A 23,460-nucleotide genomic window follows, 5' to 3' on the forward strand; every position below is an offset into this window, starting at 1 on the left:
GTCTGTGTCTCTTCCCCCCCCCGTGTCTCGGGGCACAAGGAGGTCCTGCTGCCCCTCCGTTCCCAGCTGCTGGAGCGTGCTGTGGGGCACTCCGACTGTTCCCGCAGCTGTAGTGGCAGGGCTGTGCTTGGTGCATCGCCGGTCGCTCCCAGGCATCACACCTCGAAGTGTGTTACTCTGGGGGCAGCAGGGCTGAGCGGAGGAGGGAGGGGTGGGGAGGAGACCTGGCTCGGAACACCTCTCCGAGGCAGGGGATGCCCCGCAGGGAGGGACCCGGCTGTGCCAGTGATGGGGCTGTGTGACAGGGTGCAGCCATCGACAGGTGGGGGGGATCCCCGGGGGGACTGCAGCTCCCCAAGATCCTGCAAGCTCCCACCGGGGGTTTGGGGAACTGCTTGACCAGCTTCGCCCCACCACTTCCCCATTCTCATTCAGCACGGGGGTGCCCCCCCGCCACTTCCACCACCCCCCAGGATTGCGGCTGCCCCACTGCATGCCATGGAGTGGGGGGTCACAGGCTGCACCCCATTGCTCCCCTCCTCCTCCAGCTCTTCCTTGGCCCCTCGGCATCCCCAAACTGTTTTGGCAGAGCCCTGGGGTTGGACTGGGGTCTTCTGGGGGCCTGGGTGGCTGGCCTTGATGCACAGCTATGGAGGGGCTCCTCAGAGGAGCATTAAAGGGGGGCCTGGTGCACCCAGAAGTGGGGAGGTGTTGCTGCGGCCCGGGGGTGTGGCAGTGCTGGGCAGCTGCCCTGTGCCCGCTAACGTCGTCCCGGCAGCTCTTGCACCATCCTCCTTCCTGGCTCGGGTTCTTCCGCAGAGCTGGGGCATCCCCCAGCCCCCTGGTTTTGGGGTGGGGGCGGACAGCCCTGTGGTGGCGGGGGCTTTGCCAGCTCCTCCCAGGTACGAGTGGGACCAGCCTGAACACCAGCTGCCTGGGGCTCCCTGCCCAAATTCCCAACCGATCCCAAGACCTGCCCCAATCCTCCCGCGGGACCAAGGTGGGGAAGGCTGGGTGGGCAGCTGAGGGGTCCTGGGCCTTCCTCACCTCCAGCCTCCTCTTCCTCCCTGGCGTCAGTGCAGCGACCGTGAGCCCTTTCCGGAAGCAGGCGGCAGGGAGGAGTGGTTTTACCCCCCCCCACCTCTCCCCGGTATCAACCCACGGGACACGCACCCACCGAGCCAGCCCTCCCCGCCGGCGGCGCCACCGCCTGTCCCCACCACCGGTGGTGGCGAGCGGGACCGGCCGGGGGGGCGAAGGCGGCTCCCTTGTCCTCCACCAAGGTGAGAACCTCTGCCCGCTCTCGGAGGGGGGCACGCTGGGTGCCAGGGGGGGGAAGGGGGCAGAGCCAAGGGTGGGCAGGCTGGGTGGGTGCAGGATTGGGGCGCCTTTCCCATAGTGGGGGTCCCCTCCCCAGAGCACCCATCCAGTCACCTGCCTGCGGGTGGGTGGCCAGGCAGGGGGCTTCCTTAGCCCTCCCCATATGTGTGGCAGTGATACTGGGGTGCTCGGGAGCTGTGGAGACAGGAGGGCAGGGGGGTACAGTGCTTCCCACCCTGCTGCCAGCGATCGGGAGGTGCCCGGGCTCTGATATCTCTGGCCAGCCTCAGTGTTTGCCCAACAGCAGGGCAGTTCCTGCCTCTCCTGCGCTCAGCGGCCCAGCACCCGTGAGGGTATTCAGGGGTGTCTGATCACTTGGCTTGGGATCAGAAAGCACTCTGGGGGGCTCGGGGGTGCTGCATCGGGCTGGGACTGTCCCAGGGAGGTGGCAGGGAGCCGCTGATGAGCCGGGGGTACCAGCGTTAGGGCAGGGAGGTGGGGAGAGGTCAGCGTTGGTGGCAGGGACTGAGTGTGGTGTGTCTTGGGGGGGCTCCCCCCCAGTCTTAGCCTGAACCTGCGGCCAGCACAGGGGTATTTCCAGGATGAGGTGGCCACTGGGGCCACGAAGTCTGTCGGGGAGGGGACAGCCAGCTGTAATATCCCGTTGCATCTGTCACCTCCCCCTCCTTGGTGTCTTTGTGCTGGAGGAAGCCCTGGGGAAGGGGTGACAGCGGGGCTTGTTGGGGTGCAGGAACACCCCAGGAACGGTCCCATTCCCACTCGCAGGCAAAATCACCTCCGAGCGCTCTGCTGGCATCAGCCGCGTGGCGAGGGCAGGGGGGATGCTGCGGGTTCACCTCTGCGCTCCCGCAGGCGATCGATCCTCGTGGCTGGAGCCAAACCCAGGTGTTCACGAGCTTCCCGGCAGCGGGCAGGGAAGGGCAGCGTAGGGATACGGCTCATCCTTCGGGATCCGCAGCCCCGGTGGGCAGCTCCCAGCCTTGCCCGCACGGGTGAGAACGGGAGCGAGAAGAGCTGCGCAGCAGCAGGCTGCGTGTGTCTGGAGAGCCGCGGGCATCAGGGAGCAGTGCCCACAGGGGATGGGGGGGCTGCATTCCACGGGGGCTGCGAAGGATGGTGGGGGATGCCCACGCAGCTCACACGCACGGGAAACACACCCTCACTTTGCCAGTGAAGCTTCGCACACGCTAGTGAGACACACACAAGCGCCCCAAGTCCCCAAGCTCTGCGTTTCCGTGCCTTCACGCTCAGCTATTATTAATATTCAGCATAAAGGCTCTTTCCAGGCGCTGGGGGCTGGGAAGCAGCGTCTGAATCATTTTGCTTTTTCGCTGGCAGAGTTATTACTCATGAGGGGTAGACGGAGCTGGGAACCTTTCGTGCAGAGTGTTGCTTGTGTTTCAAATCGCACCGTGCGATACCCGTGTCTCCTCCACTGAGGGATCCTGGCAAGCAGGAGGGGTAAAACATGATATGGCAGGCACAAAAATCGCAGGGAGACCTTCCCCTGGGGAACCACAGGGGTAAAATTAGATTTTTTCCATGGAAAATCCTCCCGAGGGGTGGCAATCCCTCTGGCTGGGCTGTCTTTTTCCCCGGCCGGCCCACAGCTCCCGTGGGACGCAGAGGGACAGCAGCGGTGGCGGCGGTGGCATCGCGGCGAGGCCGCCCTGCTCTGTTTGGGGAAGTGGCTTCGAAGAGGGAACAGGAACACAACGCGTTGGGAGACGTGGCTCCCGTCAGCGCTTGGGGAAACCTTGCAGAACTTTTTGTTTTGGGGCGCTTTGCTATGTTTTGTGTTCAAAAATGGCTAAAAAAAAATAGTTTCAGCAGAACTCTGGTTCCCGCAGGGAAAAACCCAGCAGCCACATTCTGGAGGGGTGTGGGGGGTGTGGGGAGGCTTCTCCCTGCTTGTACCCACCAGTAAGGTTAGCTGGTGCGCTGGGCTGGACTGGGATGGCCCCGCTGTGCAGGAGGGTGCCGTGGAGGGAAGGAAGCGCTGCAGGTTCGGGGCACTGTGAGCGGCTGCGAAGGCCGCGGCTCCTCTGAGCAAAGAGCCGCTTGAAGGCAAGGAGCGGGGCTCCCCCTGGGGAAAAACCCGACGCTTTTAGGGCGTCACTTCTTCCATGCCGAGCAAGTAGCGCCTGGGGTGTGAGCCAAAACGTAACGGGGGGCTCTGGCTCCCTCTGCGAGGTGCTGCACACCCGGCCATGCCGCACACCCGGCCACGCTGCGCACTGCTGTGTCACACACCTTGCGTGTCACACACCCGGCCACGCCGCACAATGTGCCACGCTGAACACTGTGCCACGCTGCACACCCTGCCACCCTGCACACCCAGCTACATGGCACAATGTGCCACACTGCATACCCAACCATGCTGCACAATGTGCCACACTGCACACCCTGCCACACTGCACACCCGGCCACGCTGCACACCCTGCCACCCTGCACACCCAGCTACATGGCACGATGTGCCACACTGCATACCCAACCGTACTGCACAATGTGCCATGCTGCACACCCTGCCACGCTGCACACCCGGCCACGCTGCACACCATGTCACGCTGTACACCGTGCCGTATCGTACACCCAGCCACGCTGCACAGTGTGCCACGCTGCACACGCTGCGCACCGTGCCACGCTGCACGATGTGCCACGCCGTACACACTGTGCCCTGCCATGTCACACACCTCCCCGTGTCACACACCTGGCCATGCCACGCGCCGTGCCACGCTGCACACCTTGCCGTATCGCACCCCCAGCCGTGCTGCACAGTGTGGCACGCCACCCCCCCCCGCCCAGCTCCCCCCCTGAGGTCCCTCCTGGAGGAAATCACCTCTCCCCTTCCCAGGGCCCGTCACTGGGCTCTGCCTGCGCCCCAGCTGGAGGTTTCACCTCCCCCCCTTCCAGCTGTTGCTGTGCTGGAGCAGGGGAAGGCTGTGTGCCAGGGAGGTGGGGAGCCAGGCTGCAGGGCTGGGGGGGGCTGATTGGGGCCCCCCTTCCCTGCTCTGACCCACAGCAGGGTACAGGACAGAGGAGAAAGAAGAGGAGGAGGAAAGGGAATTGTCTTCACCCCCCTCTGCTGTGACAGCCAGAGGCAAAATACCTGCCAGGATCTGGCCTGTCCCCATGGGGCCCTGCCGAGGCTGCTTCAAGCAACCGGGGAATTTCCACCTGGCAGAAACCAGGGTGTTTTGCTGCCTGGTTTTATCTCCAGAGGCTGAAGCACAGAGGGATTTCAGGTGGGAAATCCCCCCCCATCCCCAAACCCTTCCCCTTGCAGAGGTTATAGCACGGGATGCTCAGCCCCGGCCCTGGGCAGAGATGGGGTGATGTCAAATGTCGCTGCCTTTCCCCCTCTGGGACCTGCACCCCCTGGGCCCAATTCAAAAGAAAAACTTGAGGTCAAAAACTAGGGACCTGGTACAGAAAAAAGTTTAGAAATCGCCCAGTTTGGGGAAGTTCAAGGGGAATAAACATCATGTTTTGGCCTGAGCTGGTGCTCAGCTCAGGCCAGGCAGGCGGAGAGTTGAAGGCACCTCGGGGTGTCATTTGGTTTATTTTATTGTTTCAAACGTTTGTCTTTCTGAGAAAAAGGGCTGAAAAATTGGCAAAGGGTAAAAAACTTTCAGTTTGGTGGTGAGCCGGTCTTGTGTAAACGCTGGGCAGCAGCGTGCCAGCACGTGCTAGGAATGACTGACGAGCAAGAAAATAAAATGGTTAATGAAGTGACAGCAGTTCGTTTCCCCCAGACTCTGCTGAATTCCCCTGGGAAATGCAAACTTCTCCCCATTTTGCCAACCCATCCAAACTGATGCTCAGGGTTTTGGGCCCAGGGAAGTTGTCGCTGTGCGGGTGTGACTGCAGCCGAGGGCTTTTCCAGGCTGTGGAGAAGCAGCTGGAGCTTGAAATTCCCGGTGGGTGCAGGGGAAGGGCTTGGCTAAGCGCTGGAGGAGCTGCAGCTTGGCACCCTCCCAGGAAATTTCTGCCAAAAAAGCTACAACCTAGCCAGGAGTTTTGGAAGAGATGAGTTTTTCTTCCTAAAACTAAGATAAGAAGTGGAATTAGTGTAAGCACCCAAAACCAGCGGCAGGGACCCTGACGGGTACCTCAGTGCGGGGATGCCAGCCGCATCCCATGGCCGATGCCCTCCCAGCATCACTCATAAGGGGGGGGTTTCTACCCCAGAACCTCTATTTTCCTTTTCTTTCCCAAAATGAAGCATGAGCAGCATCTCCCGTGATTCCCACGGGTTGCCTGGCGACCGGGATGCTTAGCGACCAGGACCCACCGGCACACTTCCCGCCGTGCCAAAAATGATGCTGCAAGCCCTCGCCCGCTCCGCTTCCTTCTCCCGCAGAAAGCTTAGGGGGAAATACTCCCACCCTGTTCCTGGGAAGCTGTTTCCCCTCCCCGGGGGGAGGCTTTCAGTGCCACTCCTGGGTTATTTTTAGTCTGACACTGTTGTGTGAGCTCGGGTGGTTTGGTTTGGTGGGGGATGCTGAGCCCTGTCAGCCTGCTCCAGCCCCTTGGCTTGGGGGTGTTGTCTTAGCCCTGTCCTCCTGCATCATCCCAGAGCAAGAAGCACCCCCAGCACCCCCCCGTACAACTGCTGTCATGGGTTTTCAGAGCCCCCAGGCCTGATTTGGGGAGCTCTTCCATGCTATTAGCATGTTTGACCCTTTGCTTTACACCAACATCGCATCATTCTTGGCTGGAGCAGTGTTGGACCCATTTTTGGTTGCAGATGTACAAGAAAAGAAACATAGACCAAGTGATAATTATGTTATTAATTTTAAGAATGGAGCCCCAGGATGACCCCCCAGGGCTGTGGGACCTTAGGACAGGCTGGAAACCAGATCTCAGAGACTGCTGGTGATCCTTTTTGTGTCTGGCACTGCGGGCAGGCAGCAGGCAGGGGAGTACAAAACGCAGTTTTGCTGGTTCAGGTGTGAGCTGTTTCTCTCCTGGCATAAAGGCTAAGGGATTTTGGGTGGACCCCTCTTCCTGCAAAGCCTGGGGCTGCTCAGTACGGGGGTGTCTTTTCTCCATGTGGCCGTGGGATTGCTCCTGACTGGAGCAGTGTGGAGAAGCCGACGGCTCTGGCATGGCTGAGGAGCAAAGCTTGGGCAGTTCTGGCAGGAAGATCTCCTTCAGGATCGAGACCAGGAGGGATCCTTGTAGCAAACCTTGCATCTGAAACCTCAGCAGTCTGCCCTGGGGGGAGGATGCTGTGACACCTCCCCCTGCAGCCACAGGGCCCACAGAATGCTTGGAGGGTGGCTGCAGGGCTTCCCTGCCCAGGGAGGACGTGGCTGGGGGCAGTTAGCAGAGCTCAGGGAGGATATTTTGTCTTCAGGACCAAACACCACATCGACCACCATCAAAAAAAAACGAGACTGGGGGTCCCTGAGCCCCCCCGTCTTTGGTACACCCTCATGGGGAGCCTCGCACCGGCATCCTGGCACCTGGGGGGCCAGCGTGTGGCAACTTCTCCCCGAGAAGCCGCCTTCCCCATCTCCCAGTGAGCCGTTCCTCCCCAGATGGTCCTGCCTCATCCCATCCCCGGCTCCGGATAAACAGCGCTGCTCTGCGCCGGGAACATGGAGATCTTTCCCCCGTGCCTGAGTCACCCCCTCCAGCTGAGCTGCTGCGCGTGGGCTTTGACGGCAGCTCTCCGGGCCTTATTTCTAATTCCTCGGGAGCACGTACCGGCCGTCTCACCGGCTGTTTGGGTGCAGTGCTGGAACGGGAGGTGGGGGATGAGGGGGGAGACGAGATGCGGGTCCATGCCCGGTCTTGCACCCAAAACCAACCACAGGGATGTTTTCCCAGTCTGAAAAAAAGAGGGCTGTCTGTCTGGGGGAGGGGATAACCCCCCTGCAGGAGACAGGATGAGGGGTCCTGGGCTGCTGTTGTCCAAGATGGGTGTCAGGCAGAAACACGATCAAAGTCTGGAGGATGCTCGTCGTCTGCTGGGGGTGGTTTTGGCTGTCGTGGGGAGCTGCTGCACCCAGGATGGGGGGTGTCAGCGGGAGGGGGTGTTTTGGGGTCCCTCAGCAGAGGCAACAGCACCTCTGTACCTGCTCTAACCCTGCTCCCGGCAGCTCTTTCTCACCAGCCGGAGCCTGTGTCATTTCCTTTGCTTTGCGAAATGCAGGCTTCCTCTGTGGGGACATCACGTGAGGAGCCCTCGGTCCCCGGCCTGCCCCAGCTCTGCCTGCCCTGGGAGGGGGGGATTGGGGGTGGCGGGACAGTCCTTGTACCCCCCAGCCAGCTCCTACCACTGGGCCATGCTCCCTGCTGCCATCCCACCTCACATCCCACATTCGAGGGCCGTCGCGTCCCACTACTAAGCAGGCAGCATCGTGCGTGTGCCAGGGATGGGTCCGTGTGAAATCCCACAGGAATAAACCCTCGTTGGTGGGAAAGGGGAGAGACATCCAGGATTGGGGGAAGAGGGGATGGTGGCATGTGCAAGGAGACGGGACAGCCAGCACGGCACTCCGCAGCAGAGGCTCGGATCTGGCTGGAGCTCAGCTCCCAACCATCATGGAGCTCCCAGCAGCACCCTGAGGCATATTTTTGTGTTGCCAGTCCAGAATCTGTGGTGGGGAGGCAAAAAACAACTCCCCGTGTCTCCTGGGGACAGGGCTGAGGTGATGGATGGGAGCTGGTCAAGGTAGATTTGGGGTAGATACAGGAAAAGAGAGATAAGACTCGAGTGTGCAGGGGTGCTTGGACCACTGCGGGTCATCTCTTGGAGGGCACCCATCCCTGCTCCCAGTTCCATGGTGGAAACTCACTGGTTTCGGTGCTGAAGCAGGGCTGGAGCGTGGGGCTGTAGGTGCCAAACAGTGAGAGCCTGTCTGTTCCTCCAGGGAACCGGAGCAATAAATAGTGAGTCATTTAAATACCTGCATAGATAGGGGAAGGGCCTGGGGCAGAGCAGGCAGCCCTGCCTGCTGGGGCCCTGCCTGCACTGTCCCCTGCCATTGAGGAATGTGGCTCCCCGGGGTCACTCAGGCTGGGCTGGGGTCCCCACATTGACAGGGCTGCTCCCGGGGCTGCATTTTCCTTGACTGGAGCTGGGATCCCACTCAGCGGCCACCGAGAGAAGAGGCAGGATGGTTTGGGGTGGGATGCACTGGGTCCTGGTGTGAGGGAGGATGGAGCCCATGGGCTGGGCTGGCAGCCAGAGACCCTCCAGGGTGGCCCGGGTAAGTCACAGGTCACCGTTGTCCCCGTCCCTTTCTTCCTGCAGGGTTCTTGGGTCAGGTTTCCCCCCCAGCACAGACGCTTTGGGGTTGTGGCGTCACCCAGTGGCACCTGGGCTTTGGGGTTCGCAGGGGAGGGGGGATGCGAGCTGCCTGCTCTGCCTGCTCTGCCTGCTGCCTGCATCCGCTTTCCCCACACCAGGACCACCCAAACTGGTCTCCCGGGCTGAGTGAGCTGTGCCTCAGTTTCCCCATCTGTAGGATGGGCTCGAGCAGCCGCTCGCGGCACGTGCGTGAGCGTGCCTGCGCGTGGGCCCTGCCTGCCCGCCTGCCTGCCTGGGTGCTATGCAAATGCCTCTGCGCACACTTGTCAGCCGCAGCAGGAAGCGCCGGCTCCGTCAGCGCGGGCTCGGTGTGGGGACGGAGGGGACGGCCGCTTCTCCGTAAGTGCCTCTTGCCTCCCGCTCCCCCTTCCCCGGCGTGCCTGGGTGCCCCGGGGTGCGGCGGTGGGACCCAGACCCTTCACCTGGAGGAGGTGAGCGGAGGGCTGAGCACATGCCAACTCGTCACACCCAGGTGGGGAGGGGGCTCGGTGGGGTTTCAGCCTGTCCCTGGTGGGGCAGGATGCGGCCGTGGCTCTCAGCCCAGGTGTGTCTGGAGCTCGGGGTCGGGCTGAAGGAAACAGCACCCGGGGCACCAAAACTTTTCCAAGAGCGTGGGAGTGACCGGAAAAACTTCCTGGTCCGGGGCCGTGCTGGGGCGCAGGCCGGGAGGTGGCTCTAAGCCTCTACGGGGCCCTTCTGGGGTGTCACCCACAGGAGAAGGACAATGGGGACTTCTGGGGGGGCCACCCAGGCTGCAGCAAGGGGATGGTGGTGGCAGTGGCAGAGGTGTGCACTCTCGGTTTCATTTCGTGGGCTCCTCTGTTCCTGTGTGCCTGGCCGGGGCTGCGTCATGGGATGTGTCCCATGGGACCCTGGCTCTGTCCCCAGCGGGGACAACCCCGTGGGACGGATCCCTACACCTGAGGGGAGGAGAGTGGGCAGGGGGTGGCGGTACAGGGGGCTCGGGCTGTGGCCACGGGCCCTTCTCCAGCCCCGAGAGGCAGAGTACGGCATGTCCCCTCCATCCAAATGGCCCTGGGGATGTGTCCCCTGGGTGCTGCACACCCGCGGTGCAGGCAGGGTGCAGGCGCTGCCTTCACTGCTCCTCCTGCCTTCAATTTGAATGGGCATCTCGGCCCACGTGAGGCAGGGATAGAGCATCAGGCCGGGGCGCGCGGGGGCTGCGAGACTGTGGGGTGCTCGGTTGGAGGGGACGGAGCCGTCCCTCGCGTCTGTGCTGGGCTTGAGGGGACATGGAAATGCGGGATGTGTCCTGGTTTGTGCTGGCTGCGGCCAGCCCTGGCCTGCTCCGGGGCAGCGGGACTCTCTCTGTGGGATGTTTTCCGTGGGATTTTATCTGCGGGATGTTTTCTGTGGGATGCTCTCTGCAGCCCACTCCCCAGCAGCATCTCTCTGATATCAGGGTAGGGACATGGAGGGGACATCCAGCCCTGGTCCTGGCTCCATGGGCTCCCTGAGTGTGAGGAGATGTGTTGTGGGAATGGGGCTGGAGGAAGAAAGCAGAAAACAAAGAGAAAGTGAGGAAAAAAAAAAAAAGAGCCAAAGCGCAATATTTTTGGTCTGTGTGCCCTGAGAAGTACCAGCGTGCTTCCTAAGTCACCATCACCCCTCTCAACCGGGAGCTGAGCCCCCCCTCCCCAGGGGCTGGCTCAGGCTGTCATCCCCACCCCACCACCTCCCTGAAACCCAGAGGACACAGGGTTCACTTTTTAGCTATTTAGCAGAGGAGATTTTTATTTTAGATATTTCTGAGAGGTGAAGCTCTTCGGGTGCCCGCCTCTCCTGCAGCACAGTGAGGGCTGTAGCCAAGCCTGAAGCAAAGCGTCTCTGCTCTTGCTGCTGAGCTGGGACGGAGGTTTGCTGGTTTTACTTGACCCTGTTGCTGGTTGAACCTGGTTGAGCGGGAAACCCTCGTCCAGCACAGCCTGATGCTGCTCAGCCACAGCGCAGCTGGGGTCTGCAGGCTGGTGTCACTGAGACACGGAGCATCCATGGTATCACTTGCAGGGGTGGCCTCAGCTTCCCCGGCGTGGCCGTAGGTTCAGCTCCTGACAGGACATTGCAGAGAGGCGGGGGCTGGGCTCTGCTCCCAGGGGATCAGGGACAGGACAAGAGGGAACGGCTGGAAACTGCCCCAGGGGAGGCTCAGGCTGGGCAGGAGGAGAAAATGTTTCCCAGCAAGAGTGGTCCGAGAGTGGCACAGGCTGCCCAGGGAGGGGGCAGTCCCCATCCCTGGGGGGGTTTCAGGGCCGTTGGGATGAGCTGTGGGGGATGTGGGGTAGGGGAGAACTTTGTAGAGTCGGGCTGAGGGTTGGACTCGCTGATCCCGAGGGGCTTTTCCAGCTGACTCTGGGATTCTGTGACGGGGGGATGCTCTGCTTGTCCCCACTTCATCCAGGCCTTGCAGCCCCCATGAGAAGGGGACGTGCCTAATAAAGGTGCATCACCTGCAGAGAGCTGGCCGGAGAAATGTTCTGCAAAGGATGTGGCTTGCTGCAAAGTCCTCCTGGTGCAGCCTGAGACGCTGCTGCAGGGGAAAGAAAAAAAGAAACAAACCCCAAACCCGCTGTGAAAATGCACGTGAGCTCACGCACGTGTGCCTGTGGCTGGGCTCGCAGCCGGCCTGTGAATATCGCAGCAGCCCAGCGCTGTCGTAGCAGTTCTCCATCGAGATTACGGAGTCTCTTTCCTCGTTCCCTTGGAGAAACCTGGAAAACAAAGTCTGGGGCCGTCCACGCATTGCACCGCTGCCAGCGAAACCTTTTGTACGGACCTGAAAGTGCCAGGCTACGCCGCGCGTATTTTTAGGCCCAGTGAGTCAGGAGAGTTGCTTTAAAAAGACGAAGCTCGCGGGAGGCAGCACACAGCGTCCCGCTAAGCGCGCACGGGGCTGTAATTACAGCGAAGCCACCTCTAAGCGCTGTGAAAATGATGGTGCAGATCCCAGCGAGGAAGGAGAAATGGGGAAATGGGGAAAGAGAAACTCAGCAGGCGGCCTCGGGAAGGGCTCCGGCCGGCAGCTCCTTGCTGCGTGTTTTTCTTGCCAACCCCCGCTGCCAGTGTGTGGTTTTGCAGAGGCTGGGGGGGGGAAAGCTCGTGGCGTGGGGCAGAGCCTCCCCCCAAGCCCTGCAAGGGTGACAGCGGCCTGTCCTTGCTGTCGTGTCTGTGCGTGTCCCCCAAAATTGGTGCTGCCGGGGGTCCCCGCGAGCTGCGCCGGTGCCAAGGCAGCCAGCAGCGAGTTTTGGGGAGTTTTGGGGTGCTCTGAGCCCCTTTGTTGCCATATTTGAGGCCGTCTCAGCTGTCTGACCCCCGTGGGCATCAGGGGGACCCTCAACCCCACGCATGGGGGTGTATGGGACATCCTGCAGCCCACCCCCTGCAGCACCTTCCAGGTCTGCTCCTCACCCCGTTTACCTTCACCAGGCAGAACTGGGGAGACCCTCAGAGCACCCCAGCCCCTTCCCAGCCCCTCTGCCCCTCCAGCCCTGCCAGGAACCTCCCCCCACACCCGCCAGAGCCATGCCGGGACCTTTCCGTGTTGTAAATCCGGAGTGACACACGTGAGAGCTGCAACGCTGCAGTTTGCAAACAGCTTCTTGGCTGTTTAATCAGTAACTCGAGGCCTGGGCTCAGCTGGGGTTCCTGCTCAGAAGCAGCCTAGTAGGTAAACTTCCACTTTTTTCTTTTTTCTTTTTTTTTTTTAATTTCATACCCAAAAACCCCTGCATTTTGGAGCAAGTCCTTGCAAACATGGATTTATCCCGTGCATCCAGCTGTGCTGGCTGGGCTTTTTTGCTCGCTCAGGCTCTGTGCAAAGCTCCATGCTCTCCTGGGAAGCTGGTGGCCAAGCTGAGACAAACACCTTTGCTCGTAGTGCGTTATGTGTGTTGAGTTTGCCCAGCCTCAGCCCAGGTGCATGCCCAGAGAGGTAGAGAAATCAACTCAGAGCAAACCCTCTTCTGTGCCAGCCCTGCCCAACTTGCAACCCAAAAGCCATGTGAAGAGAGAAATTTTGGATCCATTTGAATCATCCAAGACCCACATACCCTGCTAAATGGTTTTTTTAGCAAAGGGAAAACTCAAGCCACTTCCCTTCTGTATCAGATGACATTTTTTATCCCCTCAGGGTTTTATCACCTCTAAAAATAAAATAGCAAATCAATAGAAACCACTATCGCCCTTCCAGGGGAGAAGGATCCCGTCTTGCTTGCCCCGTTTTGCTTTTTTATTGTTTTTTGCAAAGCTGTCTGCCAAATCCATCTCGGTTGGGAGGTCACATTGTTGAACCACAGCGGCAGCTGCAGGTACCTGCGCTGGGAAGCTGCAGCCTGAACCTTTCACCTGGGTTTCGTGGAGGGGAGAAAATGGTGAGTGCTGGGGACACAGAGATCTGGAGGTGACAGGGACACAGAGATATTGCTCTGGAGGTGATGGGGACACAGAGGTCTTGCTCTGGAGGTGACAAGGACACAGAGTTATTGCTCTGGAGGTGATGGGGACACAGAGGTCTTGCTCTGGAGGTGGCGAGGGCACAGTTATTGCTCTGGAGCTGACAGGGACACAGAGGCATTGCTCTGGAGGTGACAAGAACACAGAGTTATTGCTCTGGAGGTGGTAGGACACAATTATTGCTCTGGAGGTGACAAGGACACAAGGCTGTCCTTGGATGAGCTGGGCTTGGGTTCCCATGGCACCCAGTGGCCGTGCATGGCCAGGACCCTGTAACAGGAGGGGGGACATGCTTTGTCTCTATTTTCTTTCTCCGTCTCTGCCATCTCCATGTCTCTGTCCCTTCCCTCCTTCCCTTCCCCACCCACCCCAGGGTGTCCCCCTTTCCTCTCCCACTCCCATCCCCCCGACCCTCTCCCCACCCTTCAGGGTGACCTCTCACCTTGTCCCCAGGGTCCCCCCCTGCCACCGCGGTCTCTCTCCCGCAGGGAAGGGATGCTCAGCTCCTAGCACCCCGGGTGTGGTGAGGATGTCAGCCATCCCCGAGGCGCTGGGTCGTCCCCGGAGCAGCTCCTCCCGCAGCCTGGCCGGGACGTTGGAGGCCACCCTGGGCATGGGGACGCTGGAGATGGACAAGGAGGAGATGCGCATCCTCAAGGTCTGCTTCTACAGCAACAGCTTCAACATGGGCAAGAACTTCAAGCTGGTGAAGTGCCCCGTGACGACGGAGATCCGGGTACATGGGCAGGGGGTGGACAGGGCAGGGGTGGACGGGCTGTTTTGTCCACCCAGCATCAGCTCTACCTTCCTTCCAGACACCCTTTCCCATGATGTGGTTCCCCCCAGGGCCCCGTGGCTGAGAAGCACCAAAACCTGGAAAGCAGGGAGAAAATGTGGCCGTCTCTGGTGGCCCAGGGAGTGGGGTTGGGGAGGGCAAGGGGTTCATTGGCCCCGCTGCCAGTTCCTGCAGCGAGGATCAGCCCCAACGAGTTGCTGCTGGTTCCCTTCATGGGCAGTAGAGAGGAGTTTTGGGTTCATCTCACCTTGGAGAAGACAACCGCGGGCACAACAATGCAGGGAGCAGTGGGAGGAGGCCAGAGGACAAGTGGGAGGCTGGGTCCCCACCTTTCCTCCATCCCTCCGTGGTGAGGGAGCTCTCAGCATTTCCCCTGGCCATGTTGCGGTGTCACTGCCTGCTTGGGTGACTTTGCCACCTCGAGATACCCCAGGGATGCACCCAGCTCTGGGGCCAGCGGCACCTCTTTCTCTCTTGCCCTCTCTTGGGAGGACAGCGAAGGTGATATTGGTGCCTTTCCATCACGGACGTGGTGGCTTTGGGCTGGAAATGTGCTCCTCACCCTTCCTACCAGCCCTGGGAAAGACGTGTGGGTGCTGGGGACCTGCCAGCCAGCAGCAGCCCTGCCCTTGGGTGCTGCTGGGTTGGTGTCCACAGGAGAGATGCATGTCCTGGGTGCAAGGGGTGACGCTGTGCCTTCTCCTGGGGCAAGTCCTCAGGTTGCTGTGCTGCAGGGAAGTCACGGGGAGGCGACCAAAGGACAGCTGAGCTGGGGATTGCTCCTCAACCGGTGGCTCATGGAGGGGAACAGGGCTGTCCCCCTCCTCCCAAGTCCTGGAGGAGGTTGTGGGCATAGCAGAAGGTTTCAGAGGAGTGGTGGAAGCAGGAGAGGACTTGTCAGGCTGGGAAGCAGATGCCTGAGGAGCGGAAATGCAAGCAAAGCTGTGAAATGGCCATGAAATGCCACAAAATGGCAATAGTCCTGCTGTCCCCAAGGCGGGTGTGGAGGCGCAGCCAGCAGGACACAGGAGCAGGCCGGAGGTGGTCACTCCTCACCAGGGACAGCTTGGCTACCGGTTGTGTCAACAGCCATCAGCTTTTAGTTGGCTTTTTGGCTACCAGAGTGAGAGCAGAAGCCTGGCAGGGTCCTGTTCTGGGGCAGGAGAAACCAGCTGTGCTGCAAGCTCACCGGCAACATCGATCTCTGCTTTGCTATCGGCTCATAGCTGAGGCTGTGCATCAGGTGTAGCTCAGCTGAGGCATAAGAAAGGGTGGAAATGGCCCAGCTGGGCTTTTATCCCCGACCAGAACAGCTCTGGGAGGTTGGATGAGACATGTTCAGGCTGTGGGTTGTTGCAGAGCAAGCTGGAGGCACCTTTGGAGGCTCCACATGGGGAGCGCTGGGGCTGATGGCTGTGCCTGGGGCTGTGTTTTTGTTCCCGGGACATTTGTATTGTGGCTGTGCTGTATTTCCTCCTCGTTTTCCTGCTCTCTAAAGCTTACCTGGAGCCTGGCTGGGGCTGCTCAGCTCACAGCCCTGCTTCTTTCCACCCCAGGAGGTGATCAGGTCCATCCTGGTGAGCGGCCGCATCGGGCCCGACATCAAGCTGGCTGAATGCTACGGGCTCCGCCTGAAGCACGTCAAGTCGGACGAGATCCACTGGCTGCACCCAGACCTGACAGTGGGTGAAGTGCAGGAGAAATACGAGTGCCTGCACCTGGAGGCTGAGTGGAGGTAGGACCCTCTCCCTGTCCCCAAACCCCCCGCTGGGAACCACTGCGCCCCGCGAGAGGAAGGTCCGACAGTGTGGTCCTCACTGAGGGGCCCTCCCGGTGCCAGGTACGACCTCCAGATCCGCTATCTGCCGGAGGATTTCATGGAGCGCTTCAAAGAGGACAGGACCACCTTGCTCTACTTCTACCAGCAGGTCAGAGGGGGCCCCGGGGGTCTCCGAACCCCAGCTGGGTCTGCTCCCCAGACACCCCGATCCCCCCCCTCAGCTCCAGGAGGGTGTTTCTGCCTCTCCGGCTCAGCAAATCTGATTCCCAGGAGACCCAAGATCTCACAGCCCCTTTACCCCACCCTGGGCAGCCCCCATGGTCCCGTCCTGCTGCTGGGGCTGCGCATCCCCCTCAGAGATGGGCCCAGCCCCTGACCCCGGCTCCTGCTCCTGTGGCAGCCCAGCGCAGGGATGCGGGAGGGTGTGGACCCTGCGAGCTTCCCCATGAGCATCCCTGCGCATATGCCCTGCGTGCATCCCTGTGAGCATCCCCTGCAAGCATCCCTGCACACATCCCCTTCACGCATCCCTGTGAGCATCCCCTGCACACATCCCCTTCACGCATCCCTTGTGAGCGTCCCTTGTGTGCATCCCCTGCACACATCCCCATGCACATCCCCTGCGAGCATCCCGTCTCCCTTCAGCATCCCCCTGCGAGCTTCCCTGTGCGCATCCCTTCACACATCCCCCGCACACATCTCCTGCGTGCATCCCTGCATGTATCCCCCGCGTGCATCCCTGCATGTATCCCCCGCGTGCATCCCTGCATGTATCCCCTGCGTGCATCCCTGCACACATCCCCTGTGAGCATCCCGACAGCATCCCCTGAACACCCCTGTGCGTATCCCTGTGCACACCGCCTGCGAGCATCCCTGCGAGCATCCCTTCACACACCCCTGCATGCGCCTCCTGCACACATCCCCGTGAGCTTCCCCTGTGCACATCCCCTGTGAGCGTTCCCTTCACACATCCCCCGCATGCATCCCCGCACGCATCTCCTGTGTGCATCCCCGTGAGCATCCCCTGCACACCTCCCTTCACACACCCCCTGCTCGCAGCCCTGCTCACACCCCCGCACATGTCCCCTCTGCCCCCTGACCTCCCCTCTCCCCAGCAGCTCCGCAGCGAGTACATGCAGAACTTCGCCAGCAAGGTGAGCGAGGGCATGGCCCTGCAGCTGGGCTGCCTCGAGCTCAGGTACGTCCGTCCATCCGTCCTGGCCCCTCTGCTGCCGCGGGGGGCTGGGGCAGTGGGTTTGGGGGGCCTGGGGGGGGGGATTTGTGGGTGAGGAGGGGGTTTCCAGCTCGCTCTTTGCCAAGGCGGGGGGCTGGGAGCGCAGAGCGGGTGGCTGATGTCCCTCCGTCCCTCCTGGCAGGAGGTTTTACAAGGACATGCCTCACAACGCACTCGATAAGAAATCCAACTTCGAGTTCCTGGAGTGAGTAGGCGCAGCCTGTCCTGCCAGGCAGAACCCCCCTTCCCCCAAATCCCCACCTTGTCCGGCTGGTCCCGAGGGACTGGGGGGCTGCAGATGGCCTTCCTCATCCTCCCTCCGCTCCTTGGCCTCCCACAGTTCTTCATCCTCCTCCTGGTTCTCCCTCAGCTCCTCATCCTCCCATGGTGCCTCATCCTCCTCATCCTCCTCCCTCAGCTCCGCATCCTCTTGCAGCTCCTCATCCTCCAACAGCTCCTCATCCTCCTCCTCCTCCTCATCCTCCCACAGCTCCTCCTCCTCCTCCTCATCCTCCCACAGCTCCTCATCCTCCTGCAGCCATCAGCCCTGCTGACAGGGAGGCTGTGAGGGGGGGAGATGGGTCCCTTTCACCCCGCGCTGGGTGGCTGCCTCCTCCCCGAGGAGCCTCCCTTGCCCCTCAGCACACATTTTCCGTCGTGTATCCCACCCCCGCCGATCTGCAGCTCCCCGGGGAGGTCCCTGGGAACAGGGGGGTGTCCCTGTGGGGCTATTAACGGGCGCGGGGGTCTCTGCTCTCCAGGAAGGAGGTGGGCCTGGACCTCTTCTTCCCCAGCCAGATGCAGGAGAACCTGAAGGTGAGGAACACACGTGTGAGGGTGGGTGCGGACAGGCGGGACTGGGGGTGCTCACGAGCTCGCGTTGAAGCACGCGCGTAGATTTGCACACGCGTGTGTGTCCAGCCACCCGCGCTCACATACAGCTGTGGTGGCGTTCACCCACGTGACGGCGTGTCTGCAGACACCCACGGGTGGGGCCAGGGCCACGCGCCAGCCCGCACGTGGGGGTTTGCACACGTGTGTGCACGCGCGTCTGCCCGCACTGGAGGGCACGCAAGGGTGCGTGTGCACGTTTGCGGGGGCACGTTCACGCGTACAGGTGATCGTGTACGTGTGTGGTGTGTGTGCGTGTGCCCGGGTGCAGCTCGCACCCCTCTGCACCCCACATCCCCGCTGTGTGCACCCGGCCTCGCTAACACCCGCTGTGCCCGCAGCCCAAGCAGTTTCGGAAGATGATCCAGCAGACCTTCCAGCAGTACGCGCTGCTGCGGGAGGAGGAGTGCATCCTCAAGTTCCTCCACACCCTCTCCACCTTCACCAACATCGACCAGGAGAGCTACCGCTGCGAGCTCATCGTGAGTCCGCCGGGGGACACCCAAAACCCCCTGCCCTGTGCAGCCCCCCGGCATCTCTCCCCTTCCCTGAGGCAAGGGGAGGCTCTAGGGGCTCCTTTTTGGAGGATGCTGTGACCTGAGAAGGGTTTGGGGTGTGGTAGAGGGCTCTGGGGACCTTCCACACCCAGGGGGTCTAAGCCCGGTGGGTGTGAGCCAGTGCCTGAAGGTTGCTGAACCTCTTTGGGGTGAGAAGGCAGCAAACTGGGAGGACTGGAAACCCCTTTGGAGCCAGAAGGAGGAAAAACACCCACACTGGGCTCCTTTGCCTTGCACCATGCCCCATCCCCCCTCCAAACAATCTCCCCCTCCAAACCATCCCCTCTCCGAGTCCCTCCGGGAAGGTGATTTTTCCCAGGGTGTCTCACACACTGCAGCAGGTTGGGGAGGGGGGACCTGGCTCGGAGGGTTTACACACACACACACACAAACACACGCCAAAAAAATTGCATCCTCCTTCTGCTGCTCCCCCAGCAAGGGTGGAACATCACAGTGGACCTGGTCATCGGACCCAAGGGCATCCGGCAGATGACCAGCAAGGAGGCCAAGGTATGGAGGGGTGTTGGGGGGGTCTTGGGTGCTGGGTGGGGAGAGGGGGAGTGGCTGCTCTTGAATCGGTGATTAAAGCCGACCCCGGGGCTCTGTCTCTCTCCCTAGCCCACGTGTTTGGCCGAATTCAAGCACATCAAGTCCATCCAGTGCTCCAGCGTGGAGGAGGGCAGGGCTGTGCTGCAGCTGGGGCTCAGCGGCACCCCTCAGGTGAGGAGGCATTGCGGGGGGTGCCCCGGGTGTTTGGGGGGTGTGGGTGAAAGGGGGGATCCCCCAGTGCTGTGGCATCGCATCCCTATGGGTTAGGCAGGACTTAGTGGGTGGCTCCGTTTCCACCGAGGGACCTCCAGCCACGGCCGAGAGGAGATTTTCCCCCAAAACGGGGCATGTCCAGGCTGCCCCGGGGGTGCCCCCACCTCAGGGGTCCACCCCTGGCAAGGGGCAGTTTGGTGCTGGGTGTAATGACTGGGGTTGTCCTGGGGTGCTGGGAAGAACGATGCTGGAGAAACGGGGATCCACGGCAGAGCAGGGAGGTGGGCACTGAGCTACCTCAAAGTGGAGGAAAGGGGGGGCCCCCGCCCCCCAGCATCGCCCTGCCCCAGCCCTGAGCTCACCCGTGGCCCTGGTTCCGTCTGTCTCCCCCAGTCCCTGGCTATCAAGACGGCTTCTCTGGCCGAGGCAGAGAACATGGCCGACCTCATCGATGGCTACTGCCGGCTGCAAGGGGACCTGGAAACCTCCCTCATTGTCTTCCCCAGGAGAGGTGAGAGCCCTGGGGGGCCCCATGTCCCGCCCCGAGCCCTTCTTCACTCTCTCCACGGCCACAGCATCACCTGTGGCTTTGGAGTGACCTCCCCCATCTGAGACCCACCAAACTCACCGCACATGTGGCCGAGGTGTCTGTGGGGGGCTCTGATGGTGCCAGGGGGGGCACCAGGAAATGACTGTCTGCTGTCCTCTCCGCAGAGCGGGAGAAGAGGATCAGCCTGCCACAAATCCCAGCCCCGTGAGTAATGCCGGGTCCCGGGGTGGGGCTGGGACCCACATCCTGCCCCCCCTCACACCGCTCCCTGACCTCGACCTTCTCCCACCTCACAGGCACCTGGAGGAGAGGCAGTCCACGCCATCGGACAGCGTGAGCATGGGTGAGTTGTCGGCTCTTCTCCTCCCTTCCCACCAGCCCCGGGGGTGCAGACAGGGCTTTGAGACACTGGTGCATGGGGATTTGGGGGGCTGGTGGAGCTGGACACCCCCAGCCCTTTCCCTGGGGGTCAAGATGCAGTTGAGCATCCTGGGGGAGGGCCAGGCTGGCATCCCGTACGCTCCCGATGGCCGTGGTCCTCTGGGGTGGCTGAACTCTGTGGGGATGTGGCAAGAAGCCCCCCTGCCTGGTGATCTGCCCGAATCCCTGCCTGCAACCTCCTTCTTGCCCTAGACTCCGATATTTATGCTGAAATACCTGATGAGTCTTCAAGACCGAGGTCTGGAGGTAGGTGCCACCTGCTGGGTGCCCTCTTGCCCATCTCCCAGCGCCCCGACTCCTGCCCACTCCAATTTCCCACCCCATCCCCCCAACGTTAGGGTTTTGCCTGCACTCCCCACCTTACCCCCAGGGAGGGCCGAAGGAGCTGGGATCACCCCATATGCCATGGGGCAGGACCTGTGGGTCCTTGCTGAGGGGGTGATGGAGAGGGTTTGGTACCCAGGGAGGTGTGGGGGCTCTGCCCACGGAATGGGCAGGGGTACAGGCAGCTTCCTGCCTGCTGGTGCTGCCACCTCTGCCCTGCTCCCCTGTCCGTCAAGCCCAGCACTACGGGATCTCCCGGGAGGACGTTGTGTTGGGCAGGATCCTCGGGGAAGGTTTCTTCGGAGAGGTCTACGAGGGGATCTACACCACCCCGGTGAGTTTCCTGCCCTCCCCCTGCCCTGCCTGCCTCCGCTGCGGCCAGGGGGAGTGAGGTAAAGCAGCTCCCACCCCTTCTTCTCCTTGCAGAAAGGGGAGCGGGTCAACGTGGCTGTGAAGACCTGCAAGAAGGACTGCAGCCCCGAGAACAAGGACAAGTTCCTGAGCGAAGCGGGTACGCCGGGGGGGTCCTGCCGCCCTCCGTGGGGGATTGAGCCTGCTCAGCACCCTCCCCTGCAGCTCACACAGGGGGGCAGAGGGCAAATCTGGGGGTTCTGGTGGTGTTTGCAGCATTCCAGCTGTGAGGTTCTACAGACAGGATGGCAGAACTCTCTCCTGGCATCTTCTGGTCCCTGCTTGGGGACAAATGGCCACAGAGATGCAGGACAGAGCAGGAGAAGGGAGGTGGCTCATGCCCTCGCCTGTGACATGGCTGTTCTCCAAAATACCTGTTTTGTGGGAGGGATGGCTACTGGTGAGGGAAGGAAGAAAAACTGCTGAATCCTTGTGGGAGAGCAGATGGGCACCACCTGGATATAATAAATCCTTGGGGAGCTGGAAACCAGGAGCCCCAACCCCTTTGGGGACATCCCAAGGCTGTCCCTGGCAGTTCCTCCTGCTCTGTCTGTGGCTGCATGGCAGAGACTTGCCCCTACACCCCAGGACAGGGGTTGGGGCTCCTGGAGTGGGGGCCTCTCCATCACAGGGTGTGTGTCGTGGTGTCCCTGCAGTGCTGATGAAGAAGCTGGACCACCCCCATATCGTGAAGCTCATCGGCATCGCGGAGGAGGAGCCCACCTGGATCATCATGGAGCTCTATCCCTATGGAGAGGTGAGCAGGGTCCCACCGCTGGAGCTCGTCCGGGGTCCCCCTGCCACCCTCCCTGCCCCGCTCAGTCCCTGAGCCTGTCACGGCCCGAACTGGGAGCCCAGGGAGTTGTAAAGGTATCATGGTCCCCTTGGGATAAATTAAGGTGAAACAATTAAATGGTTAAAATGTTTTACTTGCGTAGAAACAGCTAAAACTTGGAAAAGGACAGTAAGTGATGTGGTTTCTGATTGACAAATCTGTAAGAAAGAAAAGGAAAGGAAGGAGGGGAAAGAGTCAAAGAATCGGGATCCCCACCCCAGGTTCCAGCGTTGTCTCAGGTCCCATAATCTTGGGGGGGGGGGGGGGGGGGAGTGCACACCCAGCAACGTTTTTTGTCGCCTTTTTAAATTCATCTTATTGGGTGATTTGCATACTAGACGAGGAGAGGCAGGTATTCCATGAACTCATTTGCATGAGAGGTGGGGAAAAGGTGGAGTGTGGGTTCTGTGTGTGTCTGGGGGCAGTGGGGTGCGTTAACCCTTTGGTCAGTTGTGTTGGCGTCACGATCTCCCCCCCACCTTTACTCTTTCCTCAGTTTTTGTTTCCCGGGCAGTTATCCAGCCACTGGCTCCATCTGGTGCTGGGTGGTTTTTCTCTCTGATCCATCTCTGAGCTCTTCTCCAAGGCTACGGTCACAAATTAAAGTGTAGGCCTTGACCCAAACAAATGGTTTTACTCAGTCTACGTCTCCCCCACGTTGAGGCTCATCTAGGGAATTTGGCAAAAGGGAGCGGAGCCGCGCACCCTTCGATACACTCTGCGCTTCCCTGGGCAGATAATTCATTCCTTAGACCAACCACAAAGGCCACAGTTTGCCCTCGAGGCTTCCTGTTGAGACATTAAGTCCCTCGCTTGTCCCGTTGCAGCTGGGGCAATACCTGGAGCAGAACAAGCACTGCCTCGCCGTGCCCACGCTCATCCTCTACGCGCTGCAGATCAGCAAAGCCCTGGCCTACCTGGAGGCCATCAACTGTGTGCACAGGTAGGAGGGAAAAGGAGCTGGGCAGGATGCCGGGAGAGGCAGGGGAAGGCAGGGATTGTGGCGGGGACAGGCAGGAGCCGGCAGAAGCAGAGGCTGGCAGCATCCTTGGCTGCAGACCCTTTTACAGCTGCGTGAGCTGGTTGGCTGGGTGTGAGCTCGCCTCCTCCGTCCTTTCTCGATCCTTTCTTCTCCATCCCTTCTCCCCAGCTAAAGGTCTCTCTCCTTGCAGGGATATTGCTGTGAGGAACATCCTGGTGGCCTCCCCAGAGTGCGTGAAGCTGGGCGACTTCGGGCTCTCCAGGTACATCGAGGACGAGGAGTATTATAAAGGTAAGATGGAGTTGGGGCTCGCTCCAACCCCGTGAGGGCATTGCCTGTGCTGAGACCTCGCTGCCCTTCCCTGCCTGCGCTGGGGAAGCTCCTTCCTCCCCCATCTTGTCTCTCCCTCCAGCATCTGTCACCCGTCTCCCCATCAAGTGGATGTCACCCGAGTCCATCAACTTCCGCCGCTTCACGACGGCCAGCGATGTCTGGATGTTCGGTGCGTGGTGAGACGGGGATGGAGCAGGGTCCTGGGCTTCATCTGCCTCCCGTGGCATCATCTTCATGCCCAGGGGACAAATCTTGCTCTGGAGCTCGGGGGTTATCTCAGCCTTGCCCTTGGGGAAAGACACCCTCGGGAAGGGCTCCTGGGGCAGAGCTTCTTGCGATTCAACCATCATTAGGTGCTTCCCCTTCCTCCAGGGAATTCAGGATGGCTGGGGGGCTGAGTTAAACTCTACTGCCTGCAAATATCCATCC

The 23,460-nt window shown here is 60.9% G+C and overlaps 1 protein-coding gene across 2 annotated transcripts in view; it reads left to right on the forward strand.

Moving 5' to 3' along the window:
- PTK2B (protein tyrosine kinase 2 beta) overlaps window positions 1-23,460 on the forward strand; it is a 30,483-nt gene that overhangs the window by 669 nt on the left and 6,354 nt on the right. For both annotated transcript variants that reach the window (XM_074895386.1, XM_074895387.1), the window contains exons 2-20: window positions 13,624-13,871; window positions 15,488-15,666; window positions 15,772-15,859; window positions 16,830-16,909; window positions 17,088-17,150; window positions 17,707-17,761; window positions 18,178-18,318; window positions 18,829-18,903; window positions 19,012-19,113; window positions 19,549-19,666; window positions 19,870-19,909; window positions 20,002-20,048; window positions 20,339-20,392; window positions 20,707-20,804; window positions 20,897-20,981; window positions 21,538-21,638; window positions 22,544-22,659; window positions 22,889-22,989; window positions 23,111-23,200. In XM_074895386.1, coding sequence (XP_074751487.1) covers window positions 13,624-13,871; window positions 15,488-15,666; window positions 15,772-15,859; window positions 16,830-16,909; window positions 17,088-17,150; window positions 17,707-17,761; window positions 18,178-18,318; window positions 18,829-18,903; window positions 19,012-19,113; window positions 19,549-19,666; window positions 19,870-19,909; window positions 20,002-20,048; window positions 20,339-20,392; window positions 20,707-20,804; window positions 20,897-20,981; window positions 21,538-21,638; window positions 22,544-22,659; window positions 22,889-22,989; window positions 23,111-23,200 — 1,881 coding nt within the window. The remainder of the gene's footprint in view (window positions 1-13,623; window positions 13,872-15,487; window positions 15,667-15,771; window positions 15,860-16,829; window positions 16,910-17,087; window positions 17,151-17,706; window positions 17,762-18,177; window positions 18,319-18,828; window positions 18,904-19,011; window positions 19,114-19,548; window positions 19,667-19,869; window positions 19,910-20,001; window positions 20,049-20,338; window positions 20,393-20,706; window positions 20,805-20,896; window positions 20,982-21,537; window positions 21,639-22,543; window positions 22,660-22,888; window positions 22,990-23,110; window positions 23,201-23,460) is intronic.

The sequence above is a fragment of the Athene noctua genome, chromosome 1 (assembly GCF_965140245.1).
Source record: "Athene noctua chromosome 1, bAthNoc1.hap1.1, whole genome shotgun sequence".
Taxonomy (NCBI): domain Eukaryota; kingdom Metazoa; phylum Chordata; class Aves; order Strigiformes; family Strigidae; genus Athene; species Athene noctua.